Genomic DNA, 17305 nt, shown 5'->3' on the forward strand with positions numbered 1-17305 from the left:
AGGTGCCCTACTATCACAACTTTCCCTCCGTACTTCTCTTTAAAAGCTAATGAATCAACGTATAAGTTATTTTCTTAGTAATAGCTATACTGCTTATTGTAAATGTCTTACATACAAAGAGAGTAAGGTATACTTGCATTTCTGCCTGTCCCTCCCTGTCCAATGCCTATAATTCAAAAGACATTTATGGAATAGTATTGAGTAGGGCCTCAATACTATTCCAACTGAATGAATAAATGTGGAAGACTAAGCACTCAATGTGGATGCAACCCAAAGAGAATATGAAAGAAAGTAGAGAGGGAGGGATGAAAGACGGAAGGAAATTAGTTCAGTATATTTTCAGTGATTAACTGTTTTGCCCTCATAAGAATATCAAAGTTTCTCAACACTTAAATAATCCTTCTACATTTTTACATGATATTAAAGCAAAAATTTGTGGAATTTATAGGGGATACAGAATGGCCCTTAACAAAAGAAACAATATAAAGAATAAAGTTTATCTCATTTAAAAATAAAACCTGTTAAGAGCACCATGTCTCACAGAACTTCTTTTGTGCCCCATATAAAATTCAGTAAATCTTAGCAGTTAATTACTTGTCCTACAGTAAAGTACTTTAATACTAAATTAAAGGGCCACCCAAGCCGAAACACTTCTTGAGACTACTGACAGTAACAAGGTCACAAGAAAATTATTTCTTTCAATTACCTAGAATATGTATATACAATACTCTTAGTTCTTTTGTAATTAAAGCACCACTATAGCAGAATGCTAAAATCTTCATATAAGTGAGCTCACAAAACTCGAACTGACAGCAAGTTGCAGTGATTATCGTATGTGATTATTTTGGCTAATGTTGACTCACTTTAAAGAGACCGTTATTACTGGGGTCATTAAAATTAAATCTAACCTTCATCAATGAGTACATCTGCATGATATCACTCTATCTAAGCGCTTGGGAAGTTTTTGATGAGAAGCATAAGATAATGAAAAAATTAAGCTACAACTTTTATTTGTTTTCTGACATTCCAAATACTCTAAAAGCAAACTCAGACTTAATTTTTAAAGTAGTTCTTTTTCATAATCTTTTTAACTATTGAATCACCAATTTCACAGCTGATGAATTAGGAAACATTTCACCACTAAAAGTGAGTTTCTTACTAATACCAGTTAATTATGTCAATATCCCTTAAGGCCATTGGGAGAATAAACTATGTGCTTTTCCAAAACTGGAAGCTAGTTCAATTGCAACTTTGTCAGTTTGGAAGCCTAAGAAAAGAGTAATATGAATTAACTAATAATTCAAAAAGCCAGTAACTTTAAAAAAAGAAAATAAATAATTTAAGATTAACATCAAAGAAGTAGCATTTCTCATACTCTTGCATCACAGAGAGGTTCAATAGTGTGTCCCTTCAGAGCAAAAAGCTTCTTTTGGTCAAAATCAGAACCAAAGAGAGCCAATTACTGACTAAAATAGCACCTTTCATCGTATGGTCTAGTGCAGTGGCTCTCAATCAGGAGCACATAAGCCCTCCACCCCCCCACCCCCCAAAAAAACATTCGGCAACATCTGGAGACACTGTTTACCATCGTGACTGGGAGGGAGGCTACTGCCTGGGTCCCAGGTGCTTTCCAAGCCCCTCCTGAGAACACTGTGTACATTCTCCAGCTGATGAGGGTAATTAAGCCCCCTAAAAAGAAGCACTCACTGAGATGCAGCTTGGAGGCATGAGGCCAAATAACTGTGCCTTCCCACCTCAAACTACAGATTCAAACTGTCCCAAGCAGAGCCCTTTAAGCTGGGGGTCACGGACATTTGCCGAGTTCCAACACCTTTGTTTTTGCTAATAGACAAAAACCCCAGGCTGGTCTAAAGTCAAGTATCGTGACTAATCAAGATTTCTCTGCCTGCCATTGCCAACTCAGGAAGTTGACTTAATACAAATCAATCAAAGACAAATCTACAAAATGCCCACTACATTTTAAAGGGAGTTGTAGTGAAAAGAAAATGTCAAAAAGGCTGGTAAAGTTGTTGAACTGCTAGACCCCTCATCAAAATAAATGGGCTTCAAGAGGAACTGAGGCTGAACCAAGAGACAGCCACCCAGAGAGCAGAACTAGAGGCCAGCTAACAGGAAGGAGGAAGGCAGGAGGGAGAAAAGGAGAAAGAGGGAATTCTTATTCCTACTGCAGTCCAGTGACCCTGGTGTGTGCTAGTTCCCCTTCTCTCCTTTCCAGGTGGTGATTTTATCCTAGGTAACCAATTTCTCCTACACCACTGTATGTAGGGGTATGTTGGAGGTGTCTGAATTCACCCCTTATCACAGATGGCTGGTATAGGAGAAAAAATAAGAGAAGGCCTGAAAGGATTACTCATTTAAAACTGGAAACAGTAACAACCTGCCTTTAGGTCAGTGCACTCTGGGGAAGGAGGAGGTAAGCTGGGTTTTGGTTTTAGGTGGAACAGTGAATGATGACTCTGCTAAACAGCAACATATTGCGGTTTGAAGGACCACCTCTGACACAGGCCAAAAAAAGCAGATTTGCATCAAGTTTTATCTGAAACTTGGGAATCTGGTTATCTGGATTAATATCTTCTCCCTCCTACCACACACAGAGCTCATATTAAGTACAAAAGAGTACTGATAACTGCAAAATCTGAAGAGTAGGAAAACTGAAAAAACAATGTATATGTTTATTCAAGACGTGAACAAGTTAATGTTTCTGCCACTGTCAGAAGAAGAGCAATTAACCAGCCCATGTAAAACTACAGATATCATGCTTTAGGTCAAGGGTTCCATATTTTCCATACCATTTTTGTAAGTAGTCCAGTGCCTCCAAACGAGCACCAATCTCAAAAGTGATTCCAGGACGATTTGGGGGCTTTTTACTCATCTTGAGATCCTGTTCTTCGGAATTCTCTTTTCACTACCTCAAGAGAAAAAAAAAAAAAAAAGTTAGATTCTGATGCATAAAAGGCACAAGGGATTAAACAGAATTTTTTAAACATTACATGAGAAGTTAAAGTAACTGCCAAATTTTTAAGAAATTTGAATGATGATTACCAATACCTCTATGTAAAGTACTGTACAACTTGCAGGCAATCTTAACAATGAATTAAGAAAAGGGACATTAAAAAGCTAACTACTGTAAAAGAATGAATAGATGGGGATTAAAACTAATGGCTAAAATGCTTTAAATTTTAACTCAAAAATACCCAAGAAAATTCTTCAGGATAACAGCTGAAAATGTTTTTCTGTCTTTGAAAACTCAGGACAATTGAGTGTTCTGGCATATGACTATTGAAATTCTTAAGAGAACAAATTAACCAAGTTTTTTAACAAATATTTATTGAGTGCCTTGTAACATAAAATACTTGATAACACACTAAAGAATATAATGATGGAAGAAACAGTAGACACACTCTTCCAGTGCAGATTTAGTAATTCCTCTTGTGATTAGGATTTTTCATTACCTATGATCTCCCACCTTGGTAGCACATGATTTAATAATTTTAATTTAACATATAAACTTGCAGAGGAAATTTCTTTTTCTTCACATTCAACAAGCAACAATGATACAGATATTTCTTAACTCTGAGAATTTATTTCTACTATATTTCAATATAGACAGTACCCACACTGACAATAAAAATGGTTGTACTTTCAAACAAACAAAAAACTACAAAGGAATACCTATTCCTCTCTAGACCATGGACATGTGGAATATTCATAATCCTCTTGGCCGGTGGCAAGCCAGCACACTTGAGGTAGCCTCTTTTTCACTAACTAGCACCAGAGGAATATGAATGCATTTTGCAACAGCCCAATCAAAATATAATATTTAATCAGGTATGGAAACCTACTGGGGGAGAGGAGAAATCTCTAAAACCGTTTTGAAATTTAGAATTACTAATATGACTATGCTCCCTCCCAATTTAAAAAAGAAAACACACAACTGTGTCATGTTTTTTCAATGGTTTTGTCACAATTCAAAAGGGACAAAACAGCAAGCATAAAAACCAACTGCCCTTTCCTCTTAGAAAGAATCTGCTAAGTAAGGGAAAATACATGCCATATATGTCAAATACAACAATACATATCATAAAAATACGTAAAATCAAACTTAAATACTCATGGGGGGTGGGCGGGGGGTAGATATCCTCCTGCCTGCCATGGCAGCAGCAAAGATTAATGCATTAAAGTTAACAGTAGGCTCAGCCAGAGGGCGTTTGGTGCAAAAGAAACAGTAGTATGAATATTTTTAATAGCGGTCTGGTCAGTGTGCAACATACAAGGCAGTTACTTGTAGAAATGTAATCCACCTTTTCTGCTGCTCTTCACAGGGAGAACTTAGTAAGGGGTAATTGACGAGTTACACTAACATTTTCTAGGATCAAACTTAGAACCCACAAGAAGTGACAAAGTTAATACATATAATTCCCCCCCAGTGACACTGCGGGATGAGGTGCCAGAAAAGGAAAGATTTCTTCTTCTTGGGTGGAGAGGGGCAGATGGGGAGGTATCTGAATTAAGGAAAAGTAAGACAAATAAACAGTCTATTGGGGGAGGGGGGTCAAACCTGAAACAGAAAGAGAAAGGGGGACGGAGAGAACGGAGAGGAATAAATCGGGAAGGAAAACGAACAAGAAAGCAAAAATATATAAGGGTGGTGAAACCTGAGGACCTGACAAACGGGAAGGAAGAGTAAATCAGCAAGAAGATACAACCCTGGGAAAGTGAAGCAATGGTCAGAGAATGGCCGCGGGGCCAAAAAAAACGGTCGGGGGAGGTGGTGCGGGGCGGGAGGGGGCTGACCAGAGACAGACAGGAAAGGCTCAGACCCGGCGGCCAGGGTGCTGGAGACGCCTCCAGGTTTGACAGCCGTCCGGCCCTCGGCAGGGGGGGAAGGAAGGGAGGGGTAGAGGGAGCGGCGGCGCCCAGACAATAGGGGCGGCAAGTTACGGAGAGGGACGCGGGAGGGGAGCGGGCCAGAGACAGACACCAGCGCTGGGGTGTCCCGGGCGGCCAGGCGGGGGCCAGGCGGCCTCCAGGCCCTGCAGGCGCCGCCGCCTCTTACCGACTCGGCCTCCTCTTTGCACAGTTGCCGGGCTGTCCGGGGCCGAGCCGGGGCGCGAACAGGACGGCCAGCCTGGGACTCCGCCTCCGCCTCCTCCCAGGCAGCGGTCGGGGAGGGAGCAGGAGCGGAGCGGAGCGAGCTGGGGCCGCAACGCGGGGTCGGGCTCGAGGTCGCGCGGAAGGGAGCAGGTCCGAGCCCTCAAGCCCGCTCAGTGCCCGCTGCCATCGCCTCCTCCGCCGCCGGCCAGCCCTGACGCGACGCCGGCCCAGACGACGTCAGCCGCCCGCGACGAACCGGAAGCGGGCCTGGTCGCGTCACGTGACGCGTGAGGGTTTGGCCCGGGCCGTGCGACCGATTGGAGGACCGCCCTGGGAGGCGGGGCTTTGCGGCAGTTGGCTGACAGCTGGCGGGAGGGGCTCTGGTTAGCGAAGGAAGGAACGCGGGCCCCGGGACCCCATTGGCAGTTGTGAAGTGTTTGACTTTTGGGAGATGAGGGCGAAGCCCACTGAATGTCATTGTTGATTTGTTGGGAACCAGGTTCTCAAAATTCCTCAATCCCAGCACCCTGGCCAAACTTTTGTAAATACACACTACACGCTTTCTTAGATATCCACCCCATTCCACATTAAGAATAGAGCAAATGGTTACTGTTATAAAGTAAATAAACGTCTATTGAATGAATGCTTAGTGGCAGGCACTGTGCTGTAAGTACATCACATGACAACCACAATTGCACAGTTGTATTCCTTTATGGTCTAGAAGATCCTTACAACACAAAAGGCAAATATTACTAAGACATTCTGTGTGTATTGCATGTGAGTGTGTGTGTGTGTGTGTGTGTGTGCAGCTCAAGAACCTATGGCTAAATCAACATGACTTTCCTAAGAATACACAACTAATGACAGCAGAACTACTTTTCTTGAATACTTACCATATCCCAAACTCTGTACTATGCACAGAAGAAAGTGTCCCCACTTTGGGGAAACCAACAAGTGAACACATTCAAAGCAATACTGAGATAAGCATCTTTTTTCTCTTTCCAGTGTGCCACTCTGCTTCTCAAGCTTTCTAAATGCAACACTGCATGCAAATAATACAATTATCATGCTTTACAAAGTGCAGTTAAAATAGCAAAGTATCACTCTTTAAGCTTCAATTATAGTGAGACTCAGTAATTTAAACAAACACATCCATATCCTCTTATTCAACAGACATTCAATCAGCACTTACTATGTTACTAATAACTACTGAATTACACTGAGGATGGCAATATACAGAAAAGATATAAATAAGACAGTCTCTAGTGGACATTTGTCTTCTTGGTTTTCGGTTGACCAGCATCTGAAATCCCTTTCCATGTTTGGGAAATTTCCCATCATGGTTGTCATTAGTACAGTATACCATATATTTCCAGATTTCACATGACAGGATTATACTTTGCACCCTCCTTAGAATTATATGTGACCATTTGATTTGCTTTGGCTAATAAAAGGAAATTGGAAGTGAGTTTTGTCACAACCAGTTGGTAATTTAAAAAATCCAGTTCACCAAGCTTTTTGTCTCTGACACAGCAAAATGCAATTTTTGAGATGGTGGCTGCTCTAACAACCCATATTCTAAAGAGATTATGATGATGCTAATCCACAACTGATATGTAGTATAAGGAAAAAAATAAATATTTGTTGGTTTAAGCTATTGAAATTTTGAGAGTTGTTTGTTACACAGCATAACTTAATGCAAACTGACATATACACCCACCTATGAGCCTTAGGGCAAAGTCAACCTCACACTAAATAAGATGAAAGTATAAGAAACTCATGTTCCCTGTTTCCCTTGCAGCTAAAGTTCTATTCTTGGCTATACCAATTAGACTCTCTCACTGAGAACTATATATCAGAAGCTGCTGGTGACGTTCAAAATAAGGAAAATTTTCTCCAGCAGCAGTGGCAATACCAGTAATCAAATTTCTAACGTTCAGCCCAGAGCTAACTAACTGAGCCGTGGCAAAATTCCTGCTGACCCACACACCAATAGGTGAGAAAAAAATAAATATTTGTTGTTTTACATCACTGAAAATTTGAGATTGTTTGTGATTTAAACAAAATGCATAATGTAAAGGATAGCACAGATTCTATCCAATTTCCACAGTTTGCTGACAATCTACCAATCTACCCTGAACAGATGATTCTTCCATTTTAATTGGGACTTAACAAGAGATCCCTTCAATAATGTAACCTGAAAGAAAATAAATGGAAATTGGGTCTAATGTATCAATAAATGATTCTTGGCTTGAATGGGTTGTATAGGTGAGTGTCCTCAATGGAGTCAATACTGTCCTTTAGAAGGCACCTTGGGAATGGGCGGAGGAGGCATATTTTTAGTTGTCACATGATTGGAGGAAGGCATTGCTGCAACTTAATGGGGAGGGACCAGGGCTACTAGACATCCTGAAATGCACAATGCAGTCCCATACCTTGAAGAATTGCCCCAGGTCGTACATGACTTTTGAATGGCCCTCCGAACTTTCACGTAGGTTAAAAAAAAAAAACTGTTGATCAGTTTCGGAGCCTAGAACTCAGTTTTACACATAAGCACAAAGTATTTTTGCAAGGTTTTAATATGCGCTCAGTTTTCGAGGAATGAGGCCGCTATATAACATGAGGGAAGGCTGTCCTCTTTGTATGAATATTACCAAGATTTTATTGCATTTTTAAAAATCATACCACCAATGGCAAAGCTACTCATAGTATTTGAGGCATTGATAGAACACACCTATATCACTCTGCATTTTATAGCTGTTACATTCAGGATAAATCTAAATTTTCATACTAGCACTTGACTGCTTCATTGTGGCTCTTCGTGAGTCATGGCTGACCACTTAAGTACTGAGATAGATATTATTTTTATTGTGAATTACTTTCATAAATGTATTCTTACATTATTGTTAGGGCATTGGATTGATTTTTTAAAAATATGTGGAGCTTGATTATTTCATTTATGGATTTAATTTTAGAAGAGTGCAGAAGATGTGACATAGGATTAACTCTAAAAAGGGGACATTAAGTCTGATAAGACTGATAGAAAACTCATATAGGCTATCATCGCTGCTTTTGACCCTACAAAGTCAAAGGTCAGAACCAGGGAAGGGATACAACATACTGTATAGAAAAGTGTGGAGATGACTCCCCAGCCATACAGTGAAGCTATGCATCACTATGTCCCCTCTCCTCTCGTACCCAACACACCCCTCGTCCAGATGGTAAATGTTAGCCATCAGACGCTTCATCTCCAAATTTAGAAAGAAAGAACTTACAGCTGTGTTTGAGTAGAACCAAACAAGCAGTGGGCAAATTATCTTGAAACAAGGGTCCTTAGGCAGAAATCACTGAACTAAATTTCTCCAACATTAAAAATATGAATATGGAACCATAATATCTCTTGGAATATTTAACAACTGTATATACCTATTTTAAGGGGAGAAGTCGTTACTAAATACCAGATATTCCTTCATTACATGCAAAACACAGAAAGCTATTTTGTGTGTTTGCTTTAATATATATAATCAGTGAAGAAAATCAAAGCAATTTAAAGATTTTTTTAAATAGACTAGTTTAGTAGAAACCTAACCTACTGCAACAGACACCCTTGGCTTATCTACCTATTCCATTTTAAAATCTTTGAGAATAGCACTAATATCACATCCTTCACCTGCCAAAGAACTTAGTTGTCTTGTCTCTCTAGCACCATATCCTTTTATCAACTGACCAGAAGTGATAGTTGCTCCAGAATTAATCTCTGGCAGTTGAGCTCCTAGACCAGGTATGAACGTGACAAAGAAATATCATCTCTCTCATATGTTCATACACAGCATTCTGCTCATATTCCTAAAGTATTATATTTCCCATTGAATGTGAAATCAACTCAATTCCTCAATGGATTTTCCCATTTGTGATGCTGGAACAAAGGATGGGCTCTTTACTTTCAGCTACTATATTGATACTTCGAAACTCCTCTGATTCTGGTTATTGTTGTTTACTGTTATCACTTCCATGAACTCTCTCAGTGTTTCTCAAGCATTGGTCCATCAATCATCTGCATTAGATGCACCCAGGCTGTTTGTTAAAATGCAAGTTCATGGGCCCTAACCTGTATCTTGGTCTTAGAGACCAGAAGCCTGTATTTTAAAAGCCATCCTAGGGCTTCCCTGGTGGTGCAGAGGTTGAGAGTCCGTCTGCCGATGCAGGGGACACGGGTTCGTGCCCCGGTCCGGGAAGATCCCACATGCCGCGGAGCGGCTGGGCCCGTGAGCCATGGCTGCTGAGCCTGCGCGTCTGGAGCCTGTGCTCCGCGGCGGGAGAGGCCACAGTGGTGAGCGCCTCCCCCCCCGCAAAAAAAAAGAAAATCAAGGAAGACTGCATAGAGGAAGTGACATTTGAAATACGCTTTGAAGGATGAGTAAGCTTCAAATAAGATTCTATACAGACTCCAAAGTTATTATTGCCCTCTGGTTCTTTACAGGTTTTTCTAATTGACGTATAGTTAACTAAGTTACAGGGGTACAATATAGTGATGCACAATTTTTAAAGGTTATACTCCATTTATAGTTATCATAAAATATTGGCTATATTCCCCATGTTGCACATTATAGTCTTGTAGCTTATTTTACACCTGTTTATAACTCTTAATCCTTACCCTTATATTGCCCCTCCCCTTTCTCTCTCCCCACTTGTAACCACTGGTTTGTTCTCTATACCTCTGAGCCTGCTTCTTTTTTGTTATATTCACTAGTTCTTGTATTTTTTTGGATTCCACATATATGTGATATCATACAGTATTTGTCTATCTCTGTCTGACTTATTTCACTTAACGTAATGCCAAGTCCATCCATGTTGCTGCAAATGGCAAAATTTCATTCTTTTTTATGGCTGAGTGGTAGTCCATTATATTCCATTCCATATGTACCACATCTTCTTTATCCACTCATCTGTTGATGCATACTCTTTATAGTTTTGATTCAAGCCCTGACACATAAAAAACAGCATTCTACTTCCAATTCTTTCCCACAGCATTTATTGAACATCTGCAATGTGCCAAGTTCAGTGCTAGAACCAAGGAGCATAAGGATGAAAAGTCTTATTTCCTGATCATAAGGCACTTAACAGTGTAGTCAAGCAGACCAACACACTAATAGGTCATCCTTATACAGTGTAAGCATGCAGGAATATGCAGGGTTAGGATATGTGCTCTAACTGGTCACTTGCCATTTAACTAAGTGTCTGTCCTTTTGGTCAGGACCAGAAAACAATACCAACATCTCCAAGGTAACTGCCAGACACTCAGATGAAAGAGAGTTCTCCCCATGGGGGAGGGGAGAGGGCTGGACCGGGGCAGAGAACTTGTTAGCACATGCATTGCCACAGTTCTGCCTCAGTAAAAACATACTGAGGCAATCCAACTTCGTGGTATTAGATTACTTCCTCATTTGCAGTTTGCAAAACATTCAACAGAGCAAGTTTCCCCAACACAAGGGTAAACATCCTTTGATTTTCTTTATTTTCTTTCCTTTTTATTTATTTATTTATTTTCAGAACTATGGGTATCATGCAGATCATAGGAGGCTATACATTTGAAGGAAATCAAATCCATTACCTTATTTCTTGCTGTTGTTTTTTAATGGCAACTTAAAATAGAAAGCGTATGAGAGCCAGGGATTTGGAAAAAGACCAGGAATTGGATGTTAGACCTGACACCATCACCAGAGTGGTTGAGGTCTAGACACTTCTCTGATTTTCCTTTCCTCACACGTAAGTGAGAATCTTAAATCTACTTCACAGAGTTGTAATGAGGATTAAAGTAGAAAGAACTAGCTATATGTGTTTTGCAAATGATAATTGAGGTACAAATGTCAGGTGTTTCCAAATGTTCCTTTTTCACCTTTCCCAGGGACCCTTATACCTAGTTGCTGTAATCTCTGAGGGTACTCCCAGTTTCACTCACTGTGATTCCATGAAAACACACATTTTTCTGAAGACTTACTTTGCTTCAAGTCCTGTGTTTGCTGCTGGGGCTTACGGAGATGAGTAAGATGCTGTTCTTGCTGCCAAGAATGCAAGCTTTTATTAAGACTTTATTACTGGGTTTTCACTAACTAATCAGTCTCTCTCGATTCTCCTCCTCTAAAAACTGCCCCCCCACCCCCCAGTTTCTCAGTCTGTCTCTTTAAAAAAGATATTACCACTGCAATTAGAATATGAACTCTGAGCACACAGTAAGGACATACCTAGAGCATTTTTAAGTGACGACTTGCAAGAATTATTGTACAAATCCTAAAAAGACACATTAGCAACAAAGGAACATCAGTTAAAGACAAATATCATACGATGTCGCTTATATGTGGAACCAAAAAAAGGGTACCAGTGAACTTATCTACAAAACAGAAATAGAGTCACAGATGCAGAAAACAAACTTATGGTTACCGGGGGGGAAGGGGGGGAGGGATAAATTGGGAGATTTGGATTGACATATACACACGACTATATATACAAAATAAACAACTAGGGCTTCACTGGTGGCACAGTGGTTGGGAGTCCGCCTGCCGATGCAGGGGACACGGGTTCGTGCCCCGGTCCGGGAAGATCCCACATGCCGCAGAGCGGCTGGGCCCGTGGGCCATGGCTGCTGAGCCCACGCGTCTGGAGCCTGTGCTCCGCAACGGGAGAGGCCACAACAGTGAGAGGCCCGCGTACCGCAAAATATATATATATATATATATATATATATATATATATATATATAAATAATAAAGACCTACTGTATAGCACAGGGAACCCTACTCAATAATCTGTAATGACCTATATGGAGAATGAATCTAAAAAAAGAGTTGATATACGTATATGTATAAGTGATTCACTTTGCTGTATAGCTGAAACTAACACAACATCGTAAACCAAATATACTTCAATAAAAACTTTTTAAAAAAATGAATGTAAAGGCAAATAATAAAAGTATTGTGATGAATCTGTGTTGAAGTGTAAGCTCTGAAAATCAGAAGAAATCATTAGAGATTTCATTCTTCTATCACCATCTGATCATGTGATACTCTAGTATTATTACAAGGGAATTAAAGTGGACCAGTTTAATTAAATCCAGATCTATCCTGGCTGGCCATTTTTCTGATTCCTTTGTCTTTTCTTAGTGTATCACTCACAACTGAATTATCATGCTCTCCAAATATTTATATGTAAATCCCCATCCCTACCTCCATAGTACCTACAGGCAAAATAACCCCCTATTGGCATTCTGGTCTTACAATCTGATCACAATGCATATTGCTGACAGCATCTATTACTCACAAAACCAAACAATTTGAAAGTTCTTCCAAGACAGTGTCCATAAATTATGCATATGACACATGACAAATACCCAAGAAACAGGTAATCTGACAAATTCAAGGTGCCAGCAATTAAAAAGAGAGATGCATATGTCTCAAAAGAATTTTAGGTAAGGATATTGGCACAGGGAATTGACAGGAATCAAGTAAAAAAAAAAACAGTTGACTACGTTTTTGATAGACTGTCCAGCCAAAGAGGTACTAGCTTGGTATCAAAGAGATGATGACAATTTAAAGCTTCAAAGGAGCTTCCACTTTCCAACTTCCAGGAACGAAAGTAGGCTGAGAAAGTTGCTTGGCTGCCAAGGAAAGCATATTCTCTTATCTCCAGAGGTAGCCAAGGAGAGTAAGGAAAGGGAGTGAATTTTACTTTCCAGAGGGTGAAGCAGGAGCCACGAAACAATTGCCTGGGTTGCCCTACCCAGGGAGCAGAATCAGGGCCTTATCAGGAGCATTTTCCATCCACAGGGTGTAGGACTCTTGCAATGTCTGACCATTCAGTTACAGAATTTCCATGCAACAGCCACTGCTGTGTGTCTGCCATTATGCCCCTTTCTAAACAGGAAAGTTTGGGTGGAAATTATTCTGTCCCTCTTCCAGAATTGAATGTTGGGTGTAGGGGTTCAGAAATCTTCCATATCAAAAGGAATCACTATAGAAATATTAGAAGATTCTAGATTTGAAATCTGTTGCCATGATTGAATGGCACTGGGGGGTATCCTCTTTGGAAATACATCCTCTCAGCATTTTTGAAAGTGAGAGAGGGAGGTAAATATTTAGGACGGAGATGGAGGACTGCAAATCACATAATTATTTCAAGTTATTCCCTTGCCTCTCTACATACGTCTGTTCCCGTCTCCATTCATTGCCCGGTGACTTGCAGTGCCTCCCCATGGAGATGTGTACTTACCCCACTGACTTTGAGCTTGTCCACACGATCCATTTGGACCAATAAAGTATGAGTGGAAATTTCAGATGCCAGCCCTGAAAAGAAGTTTTGAGAGGCTTTACATACTTCTGCCAGCTCTTTTGTTCCCTCTCTGCGTTGAGAAAGACATGTCCCTCATAGGGGCTGATCCTCCAGCCTGGCTTCTGGAATAAAGTCATGAGGAACAGAGCTATAGCCAACTTGCAGCCAACATAGGGCAAGATGTGTTGGTCAGATTCAAGCAAAGAAGCAGAACCACCAGGAATGATGTAGAATACGTAATTTTTCAAAGTAAGCATTGAATCTTAGATGACTTTATTTTACTTTTGCAGATATAACTATTGCTATTTAAGAGAATTGCTCTTAGAAGGGAAAGAATCTTCTTTTGGTGACAACACAAAGTCTGTGAAAATGCAATGTGATTAAATATATGTTGAAAAAGAAAACCCTATTGCCAGTTGTTTACCACTGATCAGGCAGTTGGCTAGCAGAAGGATGTGAGTTACCAAAATGAACAGTGTAAACACATGCAACTGGTCATCCTCGCAATAGGAAGAAAAATCATGCTACTTACTGTTTGCTTATAAAGATGCTACAGGGAATGCGTGGTTGCTGGAGGAGGTCATGGAGAGGACGTGACCAAAGGGTGACCTGTGGGCTGGACCTGGCTAATGGGAGGCTCCTCATCCACTCCCCTGTCTTGGCAATGTTTGTTCTGCCTGCTGTTCCAGCAGTGGGAGCCATTTTCAAGGATGAAGCCTTGAGAGAGTAAGATGTTGTTGGGACCATCTGGGCTGAATAAGTGACTGAACCCCCTTAAAACCTCTATATAAACTTTGGAGATTCAGGCAGGTGCGTGCAGAGATCTATTCATCTTGCAGCACCCAAGACAAGCCTCACAGGTAAGTTCCCTTGTTTATTCAACCTGCCACATACCAACCTGGAGTTCTCTGCCTCTTTCTTTGGTGTCTCCTTGCCCTCTGTGTATGGAGGCCAGGTTGTGAACCAAGAGTGTTCCAGGCCCTCTGAAATTATGTTAGATATACATATTATATTTTTATAGTTTCTCTGTGTTAGGTTTTTGAGGGAGAGGAGAGTCTTAGACAATTTTAGACACTGGCGAGAGAGTTTCAGTCTATTTGGCTGTTCCAGGGTTGCTGAACCTGACATTGTAGGACAGCTGCTCAGGATCAAAGGAAGTGAGGTGAGTGGGGACCACTGGAATCCCTGAAGAACCAGCTGGAACATGACTGTCTATCACTGAAACTCACGTTGGCCTCTTCCCATCTCTAAACCTCCAACTTCATGGCCGTGGATGCCCTGCTGTAGAGACACACTCACTTCTATACCAGGATTTGGGAAGCTGAACAAAGCAATCCCAGAGGGACTGGAGCTTTGGGCCCAGTCCATGCAGTGAGCCAGCAGATCTGTGAAAATTTGTAGGAGTGGCAACGAAGCCTGAGCCACATGGACCTTCCAAGGACCACCATGGCTCCTGATGCATTCTCACTTTCCATCTCTTGCACTTACTGCACTTGGGGCCCATCCTAACCAGGGACATACAAAGAAAGGAATTCTGGGACATATGGTCGGCTTACCCACATTGACACATAAAGCCACCATGTGGGACAGTACCTGATTATTGCTACAAGCCACTAAGATTTGGGCTTTGACTTTTACTATAGCATAACTGTGATACAATGGCTGGCCTCCGTCTCCTTCTAAGACTAAGATCATTAGTCTTTCCAGGCGTTGGCCCATATATCTTCTTCTGGCCCCCATAAAGTTCTGTGCTATGTAGCAAAGAGCCCAGCCAGACTTAGAAGGTGTCAAATCCTATTCATTCATTATTAAGTGCCTACTGTGCACCAGACACGATGCCAAACATAGAAACCACAATACCAAACTAGAAAATCATGGTTCCTATTCTCCCAAAGCTCACGGTATTGCATGAGAGATAAATATCAATAAAAACCTGGTCCATTTACCGCAATTGTGATACATGTTCCAAAGGAAAAGTACAGTCAGCTGTGAGACCTAGAACCTGATCTGGGAGGTCAGAGAGGCTGCTCAGAGAAAGAACTATTTGCACCTAAAAGATGAACAGGAGAGACAGAGGCTGGGGAAGGAGATGGCAAGAGGCAAAGGAAATAGCGTGTTCAAAAAGCTTGAGGTAGGACCAAGCTTGAGAACCTGAAAAAATAGTCACAGTGGTTGAATTCTACAAAGATGGGGTGTGGTGAGGAACGGGAAAAGGCTGGAAAATAGGTAGGACTGGACCCCACAGGACCTTGTAGGTATTACAAGAGATTTTGAACTTGATCTGAGAGAGGAGCAAAGGCAAGCCACTGAAAGATTTGATCAGAGGAGCAACCTAATCAGATATTTACACAGCAGAGATCATTCTGGCTGTGGCTTGGAGAATATATTGGAGAGAGGCCAGTGACAGAAAGTTGGTACCAAAGTCCAGACAAGAGAAGGTGGCCTCTGGAGCTCCACAGCTGACAGTGGAGATGGAGAGAGTGTCTCATTCAAGGGTTACAGAGGGGATAGTGTTGAGTCCTCCTAGTTTCCTGACCCGAGCAGTAGAATGGAAGGTGATGCCATTTAATGGAACACAGAATACCAGAGGCGGGTGAGGCTCAGGTAGGAAGGGAGATCGTGAGTACTCGAAGGATTTAAATAAGGATGCAGGTGTGTTTATTTATTGTTTATAGTATTTTTAAATTAATTCATCACACGCACCAAGTTATATAGGCATTGCCCAAAATGCATTCACTAGCATCCTGCCCATCAAAAAACAGTCCGTGGACCAGCAGCGTTTTCACCTGGAGCTGGTTAAAAATGCAGAGTCTCAGGGCTTCCCTGGTGGCGCAGTGGTTGAGAATCTGCCTGCTAATGCAGGGGACACGGGTTCGTGCTCTGGTCTGGGAGGATCCCACATGCCGTGGAGCAACTAGGCCCGTGAACCACAACTACTGAGCCTGCGCGTCTGGAGCCTGTGCTCTGCAACAAGAGAGGCCACGACAGTGAGAGGCCCGCGCACCACAATGAAGAGTGGCCCCGCTTGCCGCAACTAGAGAAAGCCCTCGCACAGAAACGAAGACCCAACACAGCAAAAATAAATAAATTAATTAATAAACTCCTACCCCCAACATCTTAAAAAAAGAATGCAGAGTCTCTATTGCTACCTCAGGTATTATGCTATTCAGTAGATCTCTAAGACTTATTCATCTTTCATAACTGAAACTTTGTATCCTTTGACCAACACTCCCCAGTTTCCCCCTCCTCCCAGCCCCTGGCAACCACCATCCTACTTTCAAGCTCACAGTGGTTGTTGGCTGCATTCTTGACTTATGGACTCAGGACCACAGTTCCTCACTGGCTTTTGAGACAACTTTCAGATCCTTGCCACATGTGCTTCCCCAACATGGCAGCTTGCTCCATCCAAGTGTGTAAGCCCAGAAGGTTACAGAGAGCCCAGCAAGACAGATGCTGCCATCTTTGGTGACCTAATCATAGTAGTGGCAACCCATCACCTTTTGTCTTATTCTGTTTAGGAGAAGCAAATTATTAGCTTCAGCCCACACTCAAGGGGAGGGAATTCCGTAAGGATTTTTGAGGGCCATCTTTAAAAACTGCCTACCACAGACTAGATGGGTTCACCTCCTAACAGCTTCCCTTGCCTGGGGGTGTTCTACAGAGGACCCTCCCTGCCTTTGGCCATAACCTCAGGGGGAAAGGAAACCCCAAGAAAGAATGAGATTAACTTTTCTGCCAGCCTGACAACTGGTGCCTCAGAAAGGAAGTTGATTTACAGAAAAACAAATAAGGAATCCATCTTGCACATCTGAGCTAAGGACTGAATTCTCATTATTTTTATCTCATTTAATGCGCCAAGCCATTAAAT

The 17305-nt window shown here is 41.6% G+C and overlaps 1 protein-coding gene across 17 annotated transcripts in view; it reads right to left on the minus strand.

The window, feature by feature from the left end:
* The window catches only part of PHF20L1 (PHD finger protein 20 like 1), a gene marked incomplete at its 3' end in the record, with an annotated part of 79657 nt that extends 74321 nt beyond the window's left edge, over positions 1 to 5336 (minus strand). For 15 of the 17 annotated variants that reach the window (XM_082600946.1, XM_082600952.1, XM_082600944.1 and 12 more), the window contains exons 1-2: positions 5078 to 5336; positions 2811 to 2930 (exon numbers count right to left, since the gene is read on the minus strand). In XM_082600946.1, the coding sequence (XP_082457072.1) occupies positions 2811 to 2893 (83 nt within the window). In that variant the 5' untranslated portion in view covers positions 2894 to 2930; positions 5078 to 5336. Of the gene's footprint in view, positions 1 to 2810; positions 2931 to 5077 lie in introns of those variants that run through there. The other 2 variants (XM_082600950.1, XM_082600957.1) reach the window with 2 other exon arrangements.
* Between the last annotated feature and the right edge of the window lie 11969 nt (positions 5337 to 17305).

Source organism: Mesoplodon mirus (assembly GCF_964341445.2).
Source record: "Mesoplodon mirus genome assembly, chromosome: 16".
Taxonomy (NCBI): Eukaryota; Metazoa; Chordata; class Mammalia; order Artiodactyla; family Ziphiidae; genus Mesoplodon; species Mesoplodon mirus.